Raw genomic sequence first — 18,877 nt, 5'->3', positions numbered from 1 at the left:
GACAATACACAAACATAACAATATGTAACCAATCATACACTCATGACGACACACTTTACAACAACAACATTCTCTTTCACATGGCGACATCACTACAACCACGACTGACACCATGCATATGCAACAAACACATAGACTACAAGAATGATTAACACGTGCAAACAACATGAATGCATGACCAACACATCGCCCATCCAGTCCGAAGGGTGAACCATGCTCTGATACCACTCTCTAACACCCTCCTCCCACATCTACCTAAGTAACTGACCAACCGGGGTAAACATGTGACGAGAGACTACTATGATTGGATTCAACCTCCTATGTGACCTTAAGGAAGTGGAATCGATGGAAACACAACATACAAACCTTCCACACCAGCTACATGAATCCTAGGAACCATCCCAACCACTTAGGTAGCTAGCCCCTGGGTCCCACTGAGTTTTTTGACCACTTGACCTCTGGATGCTCCCATGCTATGGGCCTGACGACGTCCAAGAGGTTCTGGACACTCTCATGGCAAGGCATGCCGACATCCAGGGACTATTTTGCTTAGTGTTGTACCAACGTCCCTAGGATTTGAGCCACTTTTTCAGGTCCAGAGCCCAGGTCACTACCCAGAATTGAATGACACCTTAAGAAAAGGAAGATAACAAGGAAAGAATGATGCAAATGCAAATACTTGAACAAGCCCTTAATCAGACCCTTACTAGGCATGATAGGCATTTCGTCAAACATATCACAAATATGTAATCTACAGGTGTAAACAACAAATTTAAGCATAAAGGTCTCATACTTATCTGAGAATTGCTATGAACGATTGTTCCCTTATATCATTCGCTGCATGATCATCTATTAGGTCATAAATACATTGTTCATCCATTTACATGTAAAAACATGATGAGAGCCATACATAGCCACTGTCATAAAACATATACATAACCAACATGATAGCAACAAAAATACCAAGGAAATCATAGCCATATGATCCACATATAAACCAACATAATACCCATGGAAATATAAGGAGAAATAACCTCATATTGATGATGCAAAATCCAAATCGAGGATGGGACTACCACATTCCACTCGACCATAGAATGACTAAGCCAAATCTCTTTTCAACCATTCACCCTCGTGCCATATTCCAAGCATGAATGTGGGACTCAAACCGAAAGAACCAACTAGGGCATCCCGAGGCTAAACCACCTCACCCTCATCAACAGAAACCAGACTTCACCGTAATCCATCCCGGATCACTAGGCCAACACAATAAACCAAATGAAGCATTAGAGTTTGATTTAACCATCAAACATGAAATCAAGCATATCTTTATCAATAAGCCCACATTCGAGAAGTATACTGAGGTAGATGAGGTATGTAGAGAGTTAATAAATCTTTCTATACCCATTGATGAAAGATGGGATGAATTATGTGATACCATTGAGTAAAAAGGTTTTATCTCCAACAGACAGACAGTGGGACAAAATTTTGTGGTCCAAGTCATCAACAACTTCCTCGAAGATAGTGTCAACATCTCAACAGTTTAAGCAGTTCTATATTTTTGTACTATTTTTGTAAATTAGTTTAGATGTTTCTAGAGTCTTATATTTTTGTATAAATAAACAGTAACTCGATGTATTAAGGGTTGAACCCTTGCATGAGTTTTTCTAAAGCAAAATTGTATCAGACTGAATTCACTTCACATTAATGAAAGGATTCTGGATTTACTTCAAACAACTTGTCTCTTTGTGAGTTTGTCTTAATGTTTTCACTTCATCTTTGTTATTCTACATGTATTTAAGTTTTGTGAAGATAATTGGGTAAGAGAAAACTGAATATCAATCTATCTTAAACCCCCATGAAGTTATAATCTATTTAGGGAATAGTTTATTTCACTGTCTGTCTTTATAAACTCCTCTACATTTATAAATTTTCAACCATCTTCATAAAGTTAAATACATTTTGTTGGGTTGTGAACATTGTTTACTTGCATGCTTCCATATGCTTAACTAAAATTCAGTCCGGATATTTAGGAAATCATAGTTTCTTTCAGTTCTGTCTTTCCACACACTATAAATCAAATTATTGTTCAGAGGTAAAGAATCAACCCTTTCATAGTATGCAATACTAATAAGGTTTAAGCACTTGCCTTAATCTCATCATCACATTGGTCATCCAAAAAACTTTTAAAACAAACAAAATATTTTAGATGCTCTGGCATAATTAATTAACCTAGAATTATCTCAGAGGACAACATAAGGCTTCCCTCAGAACAGAGTCAAAAGCTTTCCGAAAATCTACGAAATAACAATAGACTTTCAAAGAGCGATGTCATGCCTCCTCAATCACGACATAGAGGGTGAAGATGTTGTCAATGGTCTGATGAGCTGGTCGAAAACCTGCCTATCCCCTAGCTCTGAATTGTCGCTGCTCAAGGTCACTGGAGAGCTTCCTACGTAGAATAGTAGCATACAACTTCAAGAATGTATGTCCCACCATGATCGTTTTGTAGTTATTGGGATTTGAGCTGGAGCCTGATTTGTGGATCGGATGGATGATGTGGTGTGACTATGCTGGCAGAAAACCTTCACAGACTACATAAGTTTTCTAGCATACATATAGGCTCGACAAGTGTTTAGAATGTTAGTCAACCACTTGAACAACGCAAGCTATTAAGATTATTCTAATAATGGATAAATTAGAGAAGAAATGGAATCGAGCTACGTTGTGAGCTCTAGACCACAGCGTTCACCTAACTAGCCTTATCATTGAAAGCTTCATGTATTGAATTGAAGTAGACATATCATGCTACATGACAAAACAAACCTTTCAATTTCTGAAACCAAATAAATCTATGATCATCACAAATTTTAAAATGAAAATACATATGTTAAAGAAACAACAAATTTGGCAATGAGTTCACCTATACATATCTATATATCTAGATATTGAGAAGAGACGTCCTAAATACTTAAAATCTGGAGTTAACAATATCATTATATGTTAGCTGTGTCTTCTCAGCAAATGCCCTAGAGGGCTAGAGATTCTGTTGGATTCCTCTCTTGGGCTTGAGCCTGTAAAGGTTGACAAAACACCATCTTGGGCTTGAGCCCACAAAGTTGACAAAACACCATGTTAAGATGGTGTTTCTTAATCAATTTATATAGAGTTATTGTATACCATCAAGGGTGGAAGCTCTTGTCAAATTTAAAAATAAATGTCGTCCCTGCTTCACATCAAATCTCACCATGATTCCAGTCATCACATGAAATACCAAAGAAACCATGGTGGACATCTTAGCATGTGGAGGTGAGCCACCAGCACTGAAAATGAAAATTTGCCCAACATCTTCTTCTTGTTCCTTAAATTCAAGATCTCCATGTGTCCCGGGCACTGAGCGACCTCTTGCTTGATCCCCTGTTTCAATTTCCACGGAAGTTCGAGTTGCAGTGGTAAATTTAAGGTTGTTTTTGCGGTATCTAACTAACGAAGAAGAATGAGAGAGTCGACATGGATGTGACAAGCACCGATCGAGCTCTGCTTGATCCCCTGTTTCAATAGGGATTTTTTTTTGAAAAGGAAATAGTTTTAGCATTCTCAAAATCTATGGAACACTTAATATTCTAAAACTTGATAGCTATAACTTGGATTTCCAAAAAAAATCATCAAAATCCAACAGGAAAAACCATTTTTCCCGAGTACTAGCCATGGAAATTTAAGTTGCAAAAGCGGTTTTAAGAAAGATTGGCTTTGCAAAGTGCAACATATGAAAAGGATTTAGAGAGTAAAATGGAGATTTGAAATGACGCAGAGGGAACTTAGTCAACGTCATTGCTCAAACGAACATGGAAACGGACACCGTTTGGAGCAACAGTTTGCCGAAAATATGAATGATGGAAATCGGTGAATATGCCGGAAAGGGACCAACATAAAAGGTGCATGTCGTTGGTCCTTTAGCCTAAGCTTAATGGAATTGATGCGGGTGGAGCAAAGAGGTCGGCCATACGATTGGACGGTCCAGACAGGTATGATGGGAGTCTAGAGTCGGGACTCTCTAAGAAATATGGAAATATTATAACTTCGTGGAAGGATTAAAACTTCTAGTAATTTCGAGGTAAACAACATCCTGTTGCGGAGTGAAGAAAAAGAATAGCTTATAGATCAGATTGCCCTTTTATCTGGCTTTTATATTTTATTTTTTTCTTTTATTATGAAATTTCATAATAAATTGTGGAGTTTCACACTAAACTCTTCAACTTATCCACAAAATCCCTGGCTAACTAAATGATCCAAAAAACCACTACCAAAATATTACCAACTTCCTTGCCGTCTTTGAAGACGTGGCATTCTAAAATGATTAGAAGTCAAAATGTATCAACCAACCAATGTGGTGTTTGGTGGGCAACTTCTACGAAACGGTTATGAAACTTCCTTGAAAAAGTGTGTTCTGGTAAGTCTATGAATGAGTCCATGATCCATCCCATTCACCTGTCTTTCATTACCATTATCGCTTGTTCTGCTTTTTTATTCGTACTCCGCTGTGTACAGCCTGCAGCGTTTATATTCTACCTCTGCCCTACCTGCGGCTTTTGTTTTCATGATCTACTGTGCTCTGCACCAAGAGAGCTAGGGATGGATCTGGTGAAGAGAACCCTTGATGCCATAGCAAGCAGGACCATTAATCTCACCGAACAGATACGTTCATGATCTATCCCATTCACCTGTCTTTCATTACCATTATCGCTTGCTCTGCTTTTATATTCGTACTCCGCTGTGTACAGCCTGCAGCGTTTATATTCTACATCTGCCCTACCTGCGGCTTTTGTTTTCATAATCTACTGTGCTCTGCACCAAGAGAGCTAGCGATGGATCTGGTGAACATAACTGCCCATGATGCCATAGCAAGCAGGACCATCAATCTCACGGAACAGATACGTAATATTACTCAGTTGGATAACAGTTGGGTTTCGGAAAGGGTGTTAAATCAAATGATAACACTCTTACAGGATATTTGCTCTAAATTCGAACAACAGCAAAGGGCGCCCCCAAAGTCTATGATTACACGTGCACGTGTGGAGGGTTATTTGGCAAAGATAGAAGATCAAATTAAATGGGCGAGATTTTTCATTCGCCCCACACAAAAGCCACAGCAATGTGTCGAGCCCAAACTCTCGGAACAACTGTTTGACTGGAAATGGAGATGGACGACACTTGTGAGAGGGAAATGGACGGCACGTATGAATAACCTCTTTCAAGAAGGTCGTGAGCTCTTCATGACAAAGCCTAAAACAGGGGATGAGCTCTTGATGACGAACCCTACAACAGGCTTGGTAGAGGCGCTTGTTATAGAGGCGGGGATTAAACATGGCGAGGTGCTTGTAGAGCGCTGGTTAAGGGAAGCTCCCCATGTTCGCATAATTGGTGTATGTGGCGGCGCTGGCTTTGGGAAAACTAGATTGCTCCAGAAAGTCTACAGCACCTACAAGGTTAGTGACTTCTTCGATGTTGTCATTTGGGTTACAGTCGGCCAATTGGGTATTCTAGAGGTGCAAGATTGTATTGTTCGGACAGTTAAGTTAGATCTAGGTATTCACTATTCTAATAATGAAATGGGGAGGTCTGACATGAGGATTAAACTGTTAGAACATCTTAAAACCAAGAAATTTCTTCTGATTTTTGATGACTTGTGGAGTCCACTCGATCTTAACAAATTGGGCGTGGAATTTGGCAATGGCAAAGGAAGCAAATTCATATGCTCTAGTCGCAAGAGGAATGTGATTAAAGAAACGGGGGCAAACAATTCTATATATATACAACCCCTGACCCGCGATGAATCTTGGGAGTTGTTTCGCAATGTCGCTTTCAAAGACGACAATCCTCCGCAAGATTTAGAGCATATTGCCAGAAAATTTGCCGATGGGTGCAAAGGTGTACCGTTAGCCATACATGTAATAGCTGCAACAATGAAGGCCAACACCTCTGTAAATGAGTGGAATCTTGCTTTAACACAAATGCAAACACCGATTGAGCATATTTTCCCAGCTGCGCACTTTTATCGTAGCATTGATGCGCACTTGTATCAGATATTGAGATGGAGTTATGAGAGATTACCCGATGCAAACTTCAAAAGTTGTTTCCTGTATTGTGCCATGTTTCCGAGAGAGGAAGATATTGAGGTGGAGAAGATGGTGGGCATGTGGGTTTCAGAAGGTCTTGTTAAGAGCATCAGCACCGCCCAGAGTTCTATAAAGTTACTTGTAGATCGTTGTTTCTTCCAGGTAACGCACATTCCCCATGGAAGAATCTTTTTGAAAACTAACAATACTCTCCGTGATCTGGCCATTTATATTGGATGGAGGGAGGAACATTGTCTATTCGTGGCCGGTCAACGGTTTCAAAGTTTCCCGATCCACATGGCCATGAATGCTTGGAAAAGAATATCATATTACAGCAATAATATTAAATGTCTACCTGCAAAGCGATTGCAATTGAAATGCACGAAACTTGTGACTCTAATTCTGGGAGGAAATAAGGAATTGAAAGAAGTCCCAAATTCGTTTCTATCCAACTTCCTTTCAATCAGGGTTTTAGATCTGTCTAGAACAAAAATAAAAGTATTGCCAACAACGTTATGGCAATTGACACAACTTGAGTATTTGGATGTAAGTTACACTGAAATTGAGGATGTCTCTGAGGACATAGGCCATCTTTCAAACCTTCAGTTTTTAAATTTGTCAGGATGTTCTGAGCTAAAATCTTTGCCTCAGGCCATAGGTCGTCTTTCTCAACTTCAATTCTTAAATATGTTGGAATGTTCTAAACTAACATCAATACCATCTGTAATATATGAACTCGAAAATCTTAAGCATTTTCAATGTAATATTTTTGTTAGAATTTAAAGATGCTTTGCATATTTACTACATCTTAGAGGTTTTCCTGCACATTCCTTGTCTTCCCTTTTATTATTCTTATTAAATTTACAGGGAAGGAAGTTAACATGAAGAAAATATTCATACAATGGAAAGATTATTTGATACGTTGAAAATTATATATATATTTTGGTCTCATAGTGAAGTGTGTATATATAAATACGATAAATTGATTTTGGAGTGATTTAAAATTGTTTTTGTTTGATTAAAGTATTCGTGTTTATGGAACGTAAGGAAATAGATTTATGGCCCATCACTTAGAGAGTTATTTAGTAAGAGTAAAAGCTTGACTTAGAGAGTTATTTAGTAAGAGTAAAAGCTTGCCCTTTACAGACCATCAATGAATTATTTTATTCTAGGTTACATAGAGTTATTTAGTAAAAGTAAAAGTTTGCCCCTTTACAGCCATCAATGAATTATTCTATTCTAGGTTACATAGAGTTATTTAGTAAGAGTAAAAGCTTGCCCCTTTACAGACCATCAATGAATTATTCTATTCTAGGTTACATAGAGTTATTTAGTAAGAGTAAAAGCTTGCCCCTTTTCAAACCATCAATGAATTATTCTATTCCAGGTTACATGGATTTTCTTGAATCACTGTGATTAATCAGTTGACTCATCTTTTATGAACAACAACCAATAATAACTACCCTGCTGTTGATTGACGGCTAAGTTATGATAATTTTTTCTATATATTATTTATTACTGTTGATTGACTACTAAGTTATGATAGTTTTTTCTATATATTATTTATTGCTGTTGATTGACAACTAAGTTATGGTAATTTTTTCTGTATATTATTTATTTGGCATATATGTTTGATTTACTATTGCTACACGTTATGGACATGCTTGGTATAAAACATAATTTCATCGGAGAAGAATTTGGTATAAAACATGCTGTTTGAAATTTGGATTCTTGTACTTTAAAATGATACACTGCATTGACTCTGACCAAATGTGAAATTTCGAACGACAGGAGACATACATACTGGCATACACAAAACAGGGCTTAACAAAAGAGTCAGTTGTACCCGCTAAATAGGAATATAATCAGTGACCACTGCCAGCTAGTTTGTCCAATTTTCAGAATTCGTGAAGGCATGTTCTTTGGTTTGAATCTTGACCATGATTCCAAAGACAAATATACCCCGAATTTAGTAGGCAATGATTAGCACAATTTAGTGATCATTTTTTTCCCTAAAAGTTTAGTCACTAGAAAAAGCAACCTATACACTAGCACCAAAATGGACGTCGATGGTACTTCGAAATTCCAAGCTAATTCCAAGCTCTTATAATTCTGAGAACTCAATTTCCCACTATTTCCTTCTTAAAAGATCCATTTTACAACCCTTTATGATTTTGAAGCAAATGACTGTGGTATCATTGTTTCACATTGGTTTTTGGCCTTAAGAATAAGAATAGAGAATTCATATTCTATTTCATAGCTTTTTAATTTCATTGAGATCTTAAATTTCTGATACTGTCTTATTAAACACAGTTTCTATACAGATTGACAAAATTGAAAATATGGATATGAAATGGTAACTGAGTGGATGGAAAATTTGAACATGAAAATTTAGAACGTAAGAAAAATTTACATGAGAAAATATAGATCAACACTTTAATAGGATTGATGGATGACCACATTGTGGGCAGTATTATTCTGTAAGCTCATTAATTTTAAAAGAATTTGATAGGAATACAAACCTTGAACCAAGGGCGAAAACATGAAAGCATTTAAATGTGCTTCGTCAAAGGAGGAGGCCCACGGTGATTACAAGTATCATTTTCAGTAAATTTGCTAAATCCTCTTTCTTGATTTCCTGCCTCAATTTTAAATTGTAGTATCAGATCCCCATGTATGGCATGCTTGAAACATGGTTCCCCTCCCCCAAGTCTGGCAGGATCTGCCGTGGATCTGGCAGGAAATGGCTCTGCATTGGGATCTGTTCGAGACCTGCCGGTGGAGACGTATCTTGTTCTGTTGGACACAACCAGTACGTGTATCCACAATATAGCTTATCAGTGTCTTTTTATAGAGCACCTTTAGCCCTTTTACTCTGTATGTATATGGGTTAACAGTAATGGAAGCTGACATTGTAGTAAGTTCTATACACAAGTCAAAGTTGCAATTCATTTCCTATGTAAACAAGGGAAATAGCTGCAAAGCAGCAAGTCCCGGCCAGTTGAACAATTCAATAACTTGCAGGGAAAAAACAGAAATAGAGTGATGATCTCTAAACCTTTGGGATAACATGCTGCGGGATGGGAAGATGGTTATTATGTGATGTTTGTGTTCGTTACCGATGTTAATAAAACACCACACAACACAGTTGATGCAAATAATTTGCAATTAAATGCATTCAACTATGTCTGTTGTGGATTCACCTATAGAGGAGAGGCACCATTTCTATGACCTTTCCGCTTTTTATTATATTTAAAAAGAAAGTACATATATCAGAGAAAGATTTCTCACAGTCGCCAGTGAGAGAGATGCAGTTAATCATTAACCTATTAGTCCTCTAGGCATGGAGCTGAAACAAAAATGTCAAAACAAGCTGAAGAAAAAGAATCTACTATGAGCCGACTCAAAAAAACATTATCCGAAAGCAAAACCTGCTAGTCAAAAGGAACAAAGGGATAGGATCATTTCCAGAACAGGGGACACAGTGAGTTCTGGAGACACAGTGAGCCCTGCAGACAAAGAAAACAGTCAGATCCTTAAATGGGAATATGGCCAGTCCCCTTCAGAACGTTGTTCTCGAGCAGCTGGAAAATTACACGGCCGAGCTTCGAGAGGCAATCAGCTTCTTTATTTTGGATCCGGTAGATATGAGATATAGAGATATATTGAAACTTTGCTGTTAGGGCCTTGATTCTGAGTTTCCATGGATCGAGAGCTGGAGAGTTTAAAGAACCCTTATCATTTTGAGTTTAAAGAACCCTTATCATTTTCCTATTCAATAACTGATTTAGAATCTCCAAGTACAGTGAGATCCCTGAGACCAAGCCAAATAACACAGTGTAGTACCCCAGAGTGTGAGAAGATTAGCCTGAGTGTTGGGTCCCGACCCACAGTGCCAATGAAATCTATAGGAGCGCTCAGGCCCTAAGTGAATGACCATGACACATCTACAGAGGCAGAAAGATGAAGCACTGTCAAAGAATCCTGCCGGAAAAGCAAACCAAAGGTCACTAAGAGGAGGAGGACATTTAGGAACAAGGGTCGAAAAGGCAGAAAATTCTGAATAGTATGATAAGATGCTGCAGCTGGTCTTCCAGATATCCGACTTTACTTGATCAAAGATAAAGGCGTTTCTAGACTTCCATATGCCCCATATGATAAAGAAAGCCAATGACCGATGGAGAATGTGATCCGCAGTCCACCGGCCAAGGCAAGAGACAATGTCAGAATGATCCCATTCAGCATGATAATTTATCAAATAAAGCACCCAAGTCCAAACCGATGAGGCAAAGGGACAGTGGATAAAAAGATGATTTATGTCCTCTCCATATGATTGACAATGACTACATCTACCCGAGCCCTAGTAGCCCTTCCTGCATAGGATTTCCCAGATAGAGATGCAGTTAATCATTAACCTATCAGTCTTCTAGGCATGGAGCTGAAACAAAAATGTCTAAACAAGCTGAAGAAAAAGAATCTACTATGTGCCGAGTAAAAAAACATTATCTGATAGAAAAACCGGCTAGTCAAAAGGAACAGAGGGCTAGGATCATTTCCAGAACAGGGGACACAATGAGCCCTGCAGACAAAGAAAACAGTCAGATCCTTAAGTGGGAATATCCCCAGTCCCCTTCAGAAGGCTGTTCTCGAGTGGCTGGAAAATTATACGGCCGGGCTTTGAGAAGCAATCAGTTTCACTATTTTGGATCTGTTAGATATGAGATATAGAGATATATTGAAACTTTGCTGTCAGGGCCTTGATTCTGAGTTTCCATGGATCTAGAGCTGGAGAGTTTAAAGAACCCCTATCATTTGCCTATTCAATAACTGATTTAGAATCTCCAAATAAAGTGAGATCCATGAGACCAAGCCAAATAACACAGTGTATTACCCCCAGAGTGTGAGAAATTCAGCCCGAGCGTTGGGTCCCAAACCACAGTGTCCTGAACCACAGTGCCAATGAAATCTATAGGAGCGCTCAGGCCCTACGTGAATGACCATGCTACATCCACAGAGGCAAAAAGATGAAGCACTGTCAAAGAATGCTACAAGAAAAGCAGACCAAAGATCACTAAGAGGAGGAGGACATTTAGGAACAAGGGGTGAAAAGGTAGAAAATTCTGAATAGTATGGTAAGATGTTGCAGCTGGTCTTCCAAATATCCGACTTTACTTGATCAAAGATAAGGGCGTTTCTAGACTTCCATATGCCCGATATGATAAAGAAAGTCAATGAACGATGGGGAATGTGATTCGCAGTCCACCGACCAAGGCAAGTGACAATGTCAGAACTATCCATTCAACATGATAGTTTATCAAATAAAGCACCCAAGTCCAAACCGATGAGGCAAAGGGACAGTGGATAAAAAGATGATTTATGTCCTCTCCATATGATTGACAATGACTACATCTGCCCAGGCCCTAGTAGCCCTTGCATAAGTTTTCCCAGGTGAGAATGCGGTTGTGAACCACTAGCCATGAAAAACATTTGAGTTTGAGTGGAAATTTCCATTTCCATGATTGAACTAGCCAAGAGTGGGCCACAATCTGTCTAGAAGGTTCTGTGATTAATCTATATGCCTCCTTGACAATGACCTTTCCCCGTTGCGAGCCTCCAAACCTTATTAACCTGTCTTCTTTAGGAGATAGGACAATCCCAAAGAGTTTTAGGTTGGTGATATAATTTTGCCTTTTCGTGATCATGGCATCTCGTATCTCAAGTTGAGTTACATCTTTCCAATGAGTGTGAAATGGAGATGAAAGGGCATCATTTGCAATGTCTTTGATCACAAATAAACCTTGATTATGCAAGAAAATAATGAGGGCATGAGATAATATGTGTGAACTAGTCATACCTTAGAGTGAGTACAAACCAATCTCTGAAAAAGAACCTGAGCCGACATCCCATCTAAGATTTCCAAAAAACCAATGCTTAGTCATAAGGAGATTATGGCAAGATAAGGAGATGTTGGGAGGGTCCAGGGCACCAACACGAAGCCAACAAATGAGCTCTCGATTCTAGAGGTATTTGGCGTTGATGAGTTGATGCCAAAGGCCATCGCTGGTAACAACTCTCCATTTTTTTTTAATAGTAGAGCCATGTTAAAAGAGATGATATCTTTGATGCCAACTGCCATGTGTTACAAGATGATTAACCATCTCCATACTGGCAAGATGAATTTTGCGCTCTTTTTGTGTGCCCGCCCACAAAAAGCATGATATAATAGAATTTAATTTGTAGACCACACCCTTGAGAAGTTTAAAAATGTGCATCCATAAGATAGGGATGATATGGAGTACATATTTAATAAGTACTAGGCATCCCTCCAAAGAAATCTAATTATGAGCCCACTGAATGAGCCTCTTCTCTATTTTTTGTATGATCCATTCCGAGTCCTTGTTTTTATATCCATTCGGCTTCAGATAGAATCCCAGGTATCGAAAGCCCGCATCCATGTGAATGATTTTAACCCCAAAAATATGGGCAATCATCATATCGAAACTGCATTAGGCTCCTTTGAGATCAGAATGGACATTGTTTAGTTCATGAACAGACCCGAGGCGAGGCCAAAGTCATGAAAGAGGTCAAAAAACACTTGCCATTCTAAAGGGTCTGATTTTCCAATAGCCATAAAGTCGTCCACAAACATCAGATGGGAGAGAGTGACCACTTTTGCTATCCTACAACTTGTGAAAATATCATTAGCTCTAGCATCATTAAGTTTTCTTCTAAGGCCATCAATGATAATGAGGAATAAGAGAGGTGACATCGCACAACCGTGTCTGAGTCCTTTGGAGACCGAAAAAAACTCTCTGGGGGTGCCATTTATCATGATAGTAAATGCGACATACTTTATGCATGATTTAATCCATTTTATCATTGTTTTACCTAGACCGATCTTCTCCAAGATCATCCATAGGAGTTCCCAATCGACATAGTCAAAGGCTTTAGTTAGATTTATCTTCATAAGACAGGTGCCCAGATGGCCCGTCTTGACAGAATGTATACATTCTTGAGTGATTGCAACCGCATCATGGATCTGTAGATGCTCTAGAAAACCAAATTGTTCAACAAAAATATGTTTCGATAAGAATGGTTTAAATAAATTTGCAATCGTTTTCGAAATCAATTTATAAATAGTATTGCATAAGGAAATCGGTTGATAGTCAGAGAATGATACCAATTTTGGGACCTTTGGAATGAGGGAGATGAAAGTAGAATTTGTGGAACCAGAAACCCAACCAAGACATCGAGACTCTTCGACCATCTCAATGATCTCTTTAATCATTATGTCCTGGAAATGCAGGAAAAGTTCCATGGTCCATCCATTTGGACTAGGACTTTTACCTCTGGCCTGCTCTTTTAATACTTGGAGGACTTCTTCCTGAGTAATCGGGCGTTCCATTTGTATGTTGTCCTCCACACTAGTCATAGAGGGAAAAAGTTCACACAGTGCCAACTGCTTGCAAAAAGGAACCTGGGCCCTGGAGCAATATAAATTACTAATGTAATTCTTGGCCTCCTCTTCAATGTCCTTTTGAAATGTAAGGCGCTACCCAGACTCTGACCTACGATACATTTAGGAGAGAACAATTTATGGGTGAAACAAACATTACAAGCAATGAAGAATAATTCAAGGCATTTGTAAGTATGGAAGCAACCCTCTTTCTTTTCTAGCATGGTTAGTTGCACTATATATATTGGGGATCTGGGAATAGGAGGACAATGGGATGAATTTTTTAATAGCAAGAAGGTGCCACAAAATTTTCTAGGGTTAGAACATATGACTATAATACAACTCCATAAAAGTTCTAATTCTTAATTTATGGGTATAAATTAAGAAAGGGACTAAGTGTCTGTACTACTATAACAACCTTGCAATGGGTCTTTATTGTGGCTGAGTGTGAACCTGTTATTTTTATCTTCCTGTCTCTTCCCATGTTTGGCAAGGGAAATGGAAGTTCTGCATTAGTGTTATCAAAATTGTAATGGAACCTGTTGAGCTGTAGGATCCAACCATTGTTTTGCCCCCAAACCGGTCCGACTAGTGAGCTAGAACTGGAAATGGCCGGTTTGGTACCCATTTTCGCCGAAGTGGCTGGTTTCGTACATTGCCATCAAGCCACACTCAGAGCCACAAAAAAACAATATTTTTTTTTTAAATTAAATTTATTTCAAGGGTGGCCAACCTCCAATGTATCCATAGCCCTCTAATTGTTATTAAAAACCCCTCACACCTCTCTATTTCACTCACTATTCATTTGGCTTTCTTGAAATTCTTGAGCTAAGTTTCTTCAATGCATTTGGAAAGCTATTTGCATGACTATTTTGAAGGGGTTCCTGGGCACATTTGGAGAGAAGGTTGAAGGGCTGAATTGGAGAGCTTTGGAGCTGAATTTAATAAGGAAATTTGTAGCTCATTCAAGGGGTTTTTTTGGCAAAGACATTGCACTGTTGTAAGCTATTTTAGAGATATTTGAAGGGGCGATTTCCATATTTTGGAGGGATCTTAGAGAGTTGTTTCTCTATGTTGTTTGGTGCTGCTCTTCATCTCATATTCTTAAAGGCTTCCTAAGGTATGGTAAGGCATCTATTCTTCTTCTAATTTTCTCTAAAAAAATATTATATCATAGAATTCCTAGGGTTTTCATTTTGTATGCAATTTTTGTTATTCTTTTGTCACTGTAGGAGTTTCCATGGTCCCTAAAAACAAGAATGATCCAACATGAATTGATTGCCATTCAGATGAAGAGGGGAAAAATATACAACTTTCGTGGGAAAAAAATTAAAGTTGAAGGGATCCATAGTGTTAAACAACACTTAACACATTGGTGAGGGCAAGTAGAACTTTGTAAAAATGTCTCTGATGAGCTAAAAAAAAATTTGCTATATCTGATTGAAACCTAAATAGAAAAGAAGAGCAAGACTGATAAAATTAAAAAAAAACAGGATAAAGTCAAAAAGATGATGCACTTTTAGTGACAATAATCTTGAAGGGCAAATGCTTAGTTTTGAAGACTCCTCCAGTTTTTTTGTTAGAATTGGAGAATAGCATGCTTTTGGCTCTAGTTCATCCAGTTTAAAGAGGTCACATAGAGGGATTGACTATTTCTTTGTACCCCCGCACCACCCCTAGAGCTCAACCCACCATTGATGCCAAATGGAAGAAGAAAGAGGAGGAGTCCGCATAGGAATGCATTGCTAGATGGTGGTATGGTGCAGACATATATTTCAATGCCACTAATTATGCATATTATCATCTTATGATTGATCTTATAGTTGTATGTGGTTCGAGCTTCAAAGGCTCTAGTTTTCATGACAATAAGCGGCCATGTTTAAAAAATGAGGTCCAAAGAATAAATGAGTACCTTAAAGAGCTCAAAAAATCATGGATCAAAACATGGTACACAATTATGTCTGATGGATGGACTAATGGTAGATCTTATGCCATTTTAAATTTATAAATTGTTTTCCCAAAAGGTACCATGTTTTTTAAATATGTGGATGCATCTAGTCAGAGGAAGGATGCACAATTATTATTTCATCTTTTGGATGAAATGGTTATGGAAGTAGGGGTGGCAAATGTTGTAAATGTGATCACAAACAATGTCTCCAATTATGTTGTAGTTGGAATGATGTTGGAGGAAAAAAACCCCACTATTTGGTGGACTCCATGTGCATCCCATTGTTTGGACCTCATGCTTGAGTATATTTGCAGAATTTAGTGGGTAAACAAGTGTGTGGAGTAAGCAAAATCCATCACTAGGTACATCTACAACCGTTCACGGGTTTTGAACGTTATGAGGAAACACAATGGGGGAAAAGAGATTGTTTAGTAAACCATTATTTGATTTGTAACAAAATTTCTTTTGTTGCAATTCATTTTTCAACAAAAAACCAACTTGAGAAAGATGTTTTCTTGTGATGAGTGGATTGCATCTCAATGAATCAGAAAGGCTAAATGAAAACGAGTGGTTGATCAAGTGTTTGAAATAAATTTTTGGAAAAAGACAAAAGATATGTTGTTTAGGGAGTCTCTTGTGAGGGTGTTGCGGATGGTTAATGGTGATAAACCCACCATGGATTTTATTTATGAGGCCACGGATCAAGCCAAACAGATAATAAAGATAACATATGGGGATAAAAGGAAAAAGTATCTTCCTCTATGAAGAATCATTGATAAAAGATGAAACAAACAACTCCATAGACCTTTACATGCAGCGAGATACTACTTAAACCCAAGGCAATCAATTTTAATTTTCAAAGTTTATAAGTTTGGCTATTCAATGGAAAAGTTTTTCCAAAAATTGAAAATCAATTGATGAATATTTTGTTTTTTTGAACTTTGACGGTACCATTACACAAAATATTTTGAGGTAGATGGTGAAGTAAAAGCGAGATTATATAGATGCATTGAGTGCATGGTCCCAGATCTGAAAATTCAAGACCACATACATAGCAAGCTCTTGAATTTCAATGAGAGTGCTGGTACCTTTGGGATTTCTATGGCTATAAGAAGCAAAGCAAAGGATCCATCAAGTAAGAAATGTCAAAGTTTTCAAATTATATTAATCATTACAAAAGTTGAGTCCAAGTTTCAAACTCATTTTCTAATACTTATTTTCCTTCAAATCTTATTGCCATTTGTTGGTGGCAACAATTTGGTAGCTAGTGCTATGATTTGTAAAAATTTGCATTTCGGATATTGAGCCAGACATGTAGTGCTTCAAGGTGTGAATGGAATTGGATTGTTTTTAAGCGTATACATACCAAGAAGAGGAAACATTAGGAGCAAAAACGGTTGAATGACATGGTTTATGTGTAGTACAACCTTAGGTTGAGGCGCAACCAGTTGTTGAACAAGACCACTAAGTCAAGCAACATAGTTTTGGGTGACCTCGATCCATCATTAGAATAGGGTGTGTAGAGTAAGCCATCAACGTTTGACAATGAAGACCTTTCTTTATTGGACTTGGATCCACCTCCACAGGGAGAGATATCACGAGCTTTAAGGCTTGGGAAATAGAGTCGGAATCCCACTACAAAGGATGAGAATGAGGAGGACACACTAAAATACACAACAGATGATAAGCGTGGGATGCATTCATTACTCAAATGGTAAACATATTAATACATCGTTAATCCCTTGGTTTTCTTCTTCTAAGAGGTCTCTTGGTCTTTTATGATTGTTGGCATTCGTCCACACCAACCCTAATAGATTAGTTGTCCAACATCCCCCCTTAATTCGAAAGGGTGTATGTGAGTCCAAGAAGAGAGTTAAAATGCTGAGGTGTATAACAAACAATGGTTGGATGAGATATTTGACATGGTGGTTTAAGGAAGACAAAAAACCAAATGAGGTAGTAGAAATTGAAGTCTTCTAACAATGATGATTTAAGGCTGACCATCAAATCTAGAACATGGCTCGAAGCAGTTCCCGGAACAATTCCGAATCTCGTTGAAGCTAAAGTATTTTTTTAAGTAGAGGTTCTCCTTGATAATGGTTTAAAGATAACCACAAATTGATGAATATGGAAAGAAAAGTTGAAGTCTTCTAATGGTGGTGGTTTAAGGCTAGCCACTAGCCAAATCACGCTCATGGAACATGAATTTGTCTCTAGCTACAACTTTGACTCTTGCACTGGCTGACTCTAGCTCTAGGCTCTGGCAACTGTCTCTGGTTTAAGTTGTGGCTCAAGCTTGCTTGATATATCTTTGAAGCTAGTAGTTGATGATCCAGGTGGATATTGGTGGCCAGCTACCTATTCCACTTGGACCCCCACTGTTCTTTCTTTTCAGAATCCTTAATTGTAGCGCAACTTATTATTTTTGGCAGTTTTTCTGGTCATGAACTTCCGAAGCTGTTTTGAGGGACTAAAAGACGTTTGAGGCAAAACAGAGAGATCGAAAAAGTCCTAAACCAATTTACAAGATTTTTTTCAGCGTCCTCTTTGAGATCTTCAAAACAAGGTATTATGATAGCCAAATGAAGATCGTATGCCAAAGTTACGACTCTGTATGTATATGGGTTTTGAATGTTAACAGTGATGGAAGCTGACATCATAGTAAGTTCTACTGTACACAAGTCAAAGTTGCAATTCATTTCCTATGTAAATAAGGGAAATAGCTGTAAAGCAGCAAGTCCTTCCGTGGTTGAACAATTCAATAACTTGCAGGGGAAAAAACAAAAACAGAGTGATAATCTCTAAACCTTTGGGCTAACATGCTGGGGGATGCGAAGATAGTTATTATGTGATGTTTGTGTTTGTTACCGATGTTAATAAAACACCGCATAACACAGATGATGCAAATAATTTGCAATTAAATGCATTCAACTATGACTGTTGTGGATTCACCTATAGAGGAGAGGCACCATTTCTCTGACCTTTCCGCTTTTTATTATATTTAAAAAGAAAGTACATATATCAGAGAAAGATTTCTCACAGTCGCCAGTGATAGTGATAGAGATGCAGTTAATCATTAACCTATTAGTCCTCTAGGCATGGAGCTGAAACAAAAATGTCAAAACAAGTTGAAGAAAAAGAATCTACTATGAGACGGGTTGAAAAAACATTATCTGATAGCAAAACCTGCTAGTCAAAAGGAACAGAGGGCTAGGATCATTTCCAGAACAACCTGCTAGTCAAAAGGAACAGAGGGCTAGGATCATTTCCAGAACAGGGGACACAGTGAGCTCTGCAGACAAAGAAAATAGTCAGATCCTTAAGTGGGAATATGGTCAGTCCCCTTCAAAACGCTGT

General features: G+C 38.2%; 1 protein-coding gene across 1 annotated transcript; it reads left to right on the top strand.

Moving 5' to 3' along the window:
• The first annotated feature begins 4,865 nt into the window (after positions 1-4,865).
• Positions 4,866-6,899, top strand: LOC149177719 (disease resistance protein UNI-like). The gene has a single exon (XM_089421856.1). The coding sequence runs from the start codon at positions 4,866-4,868 to the stop codon at positions 6,897-6,899; it is 2,034 nt and encodes a 677-aa protein (XP_089277982.1).
• Positions 6,900-18,877: the final 11,978 nt, after the last annotated feature.

Source organism: Pinus tabuliformis, chromosome 4_1 (assembly GCF_031772625.1).
Source record: "Pinus tabuliformis cultivar Carrire ecotype Pingquan chromosome 4_1, CPIR1, whole genome shotgun sequence".
Lineage (NCBI taxonomy): Eukaryota > Viridiplantae > Streptophyta > Pinopsida > Pinales > Pinaceae > Pinus > Pinus tabuliformis.
This window is presented reverse-complemented; position numbering and strand designations above follow the sequence as displayed.

Bases quoted from the DNA above. Each gene is read 5' to 3' on its own strand.
- LOC149177719 (XM_089421856.1), top strand. From the start codon at position 4,866: ATGGATCTGGTGAACATAACTGCCCATGATGCCATAGCAAGCAGGACC.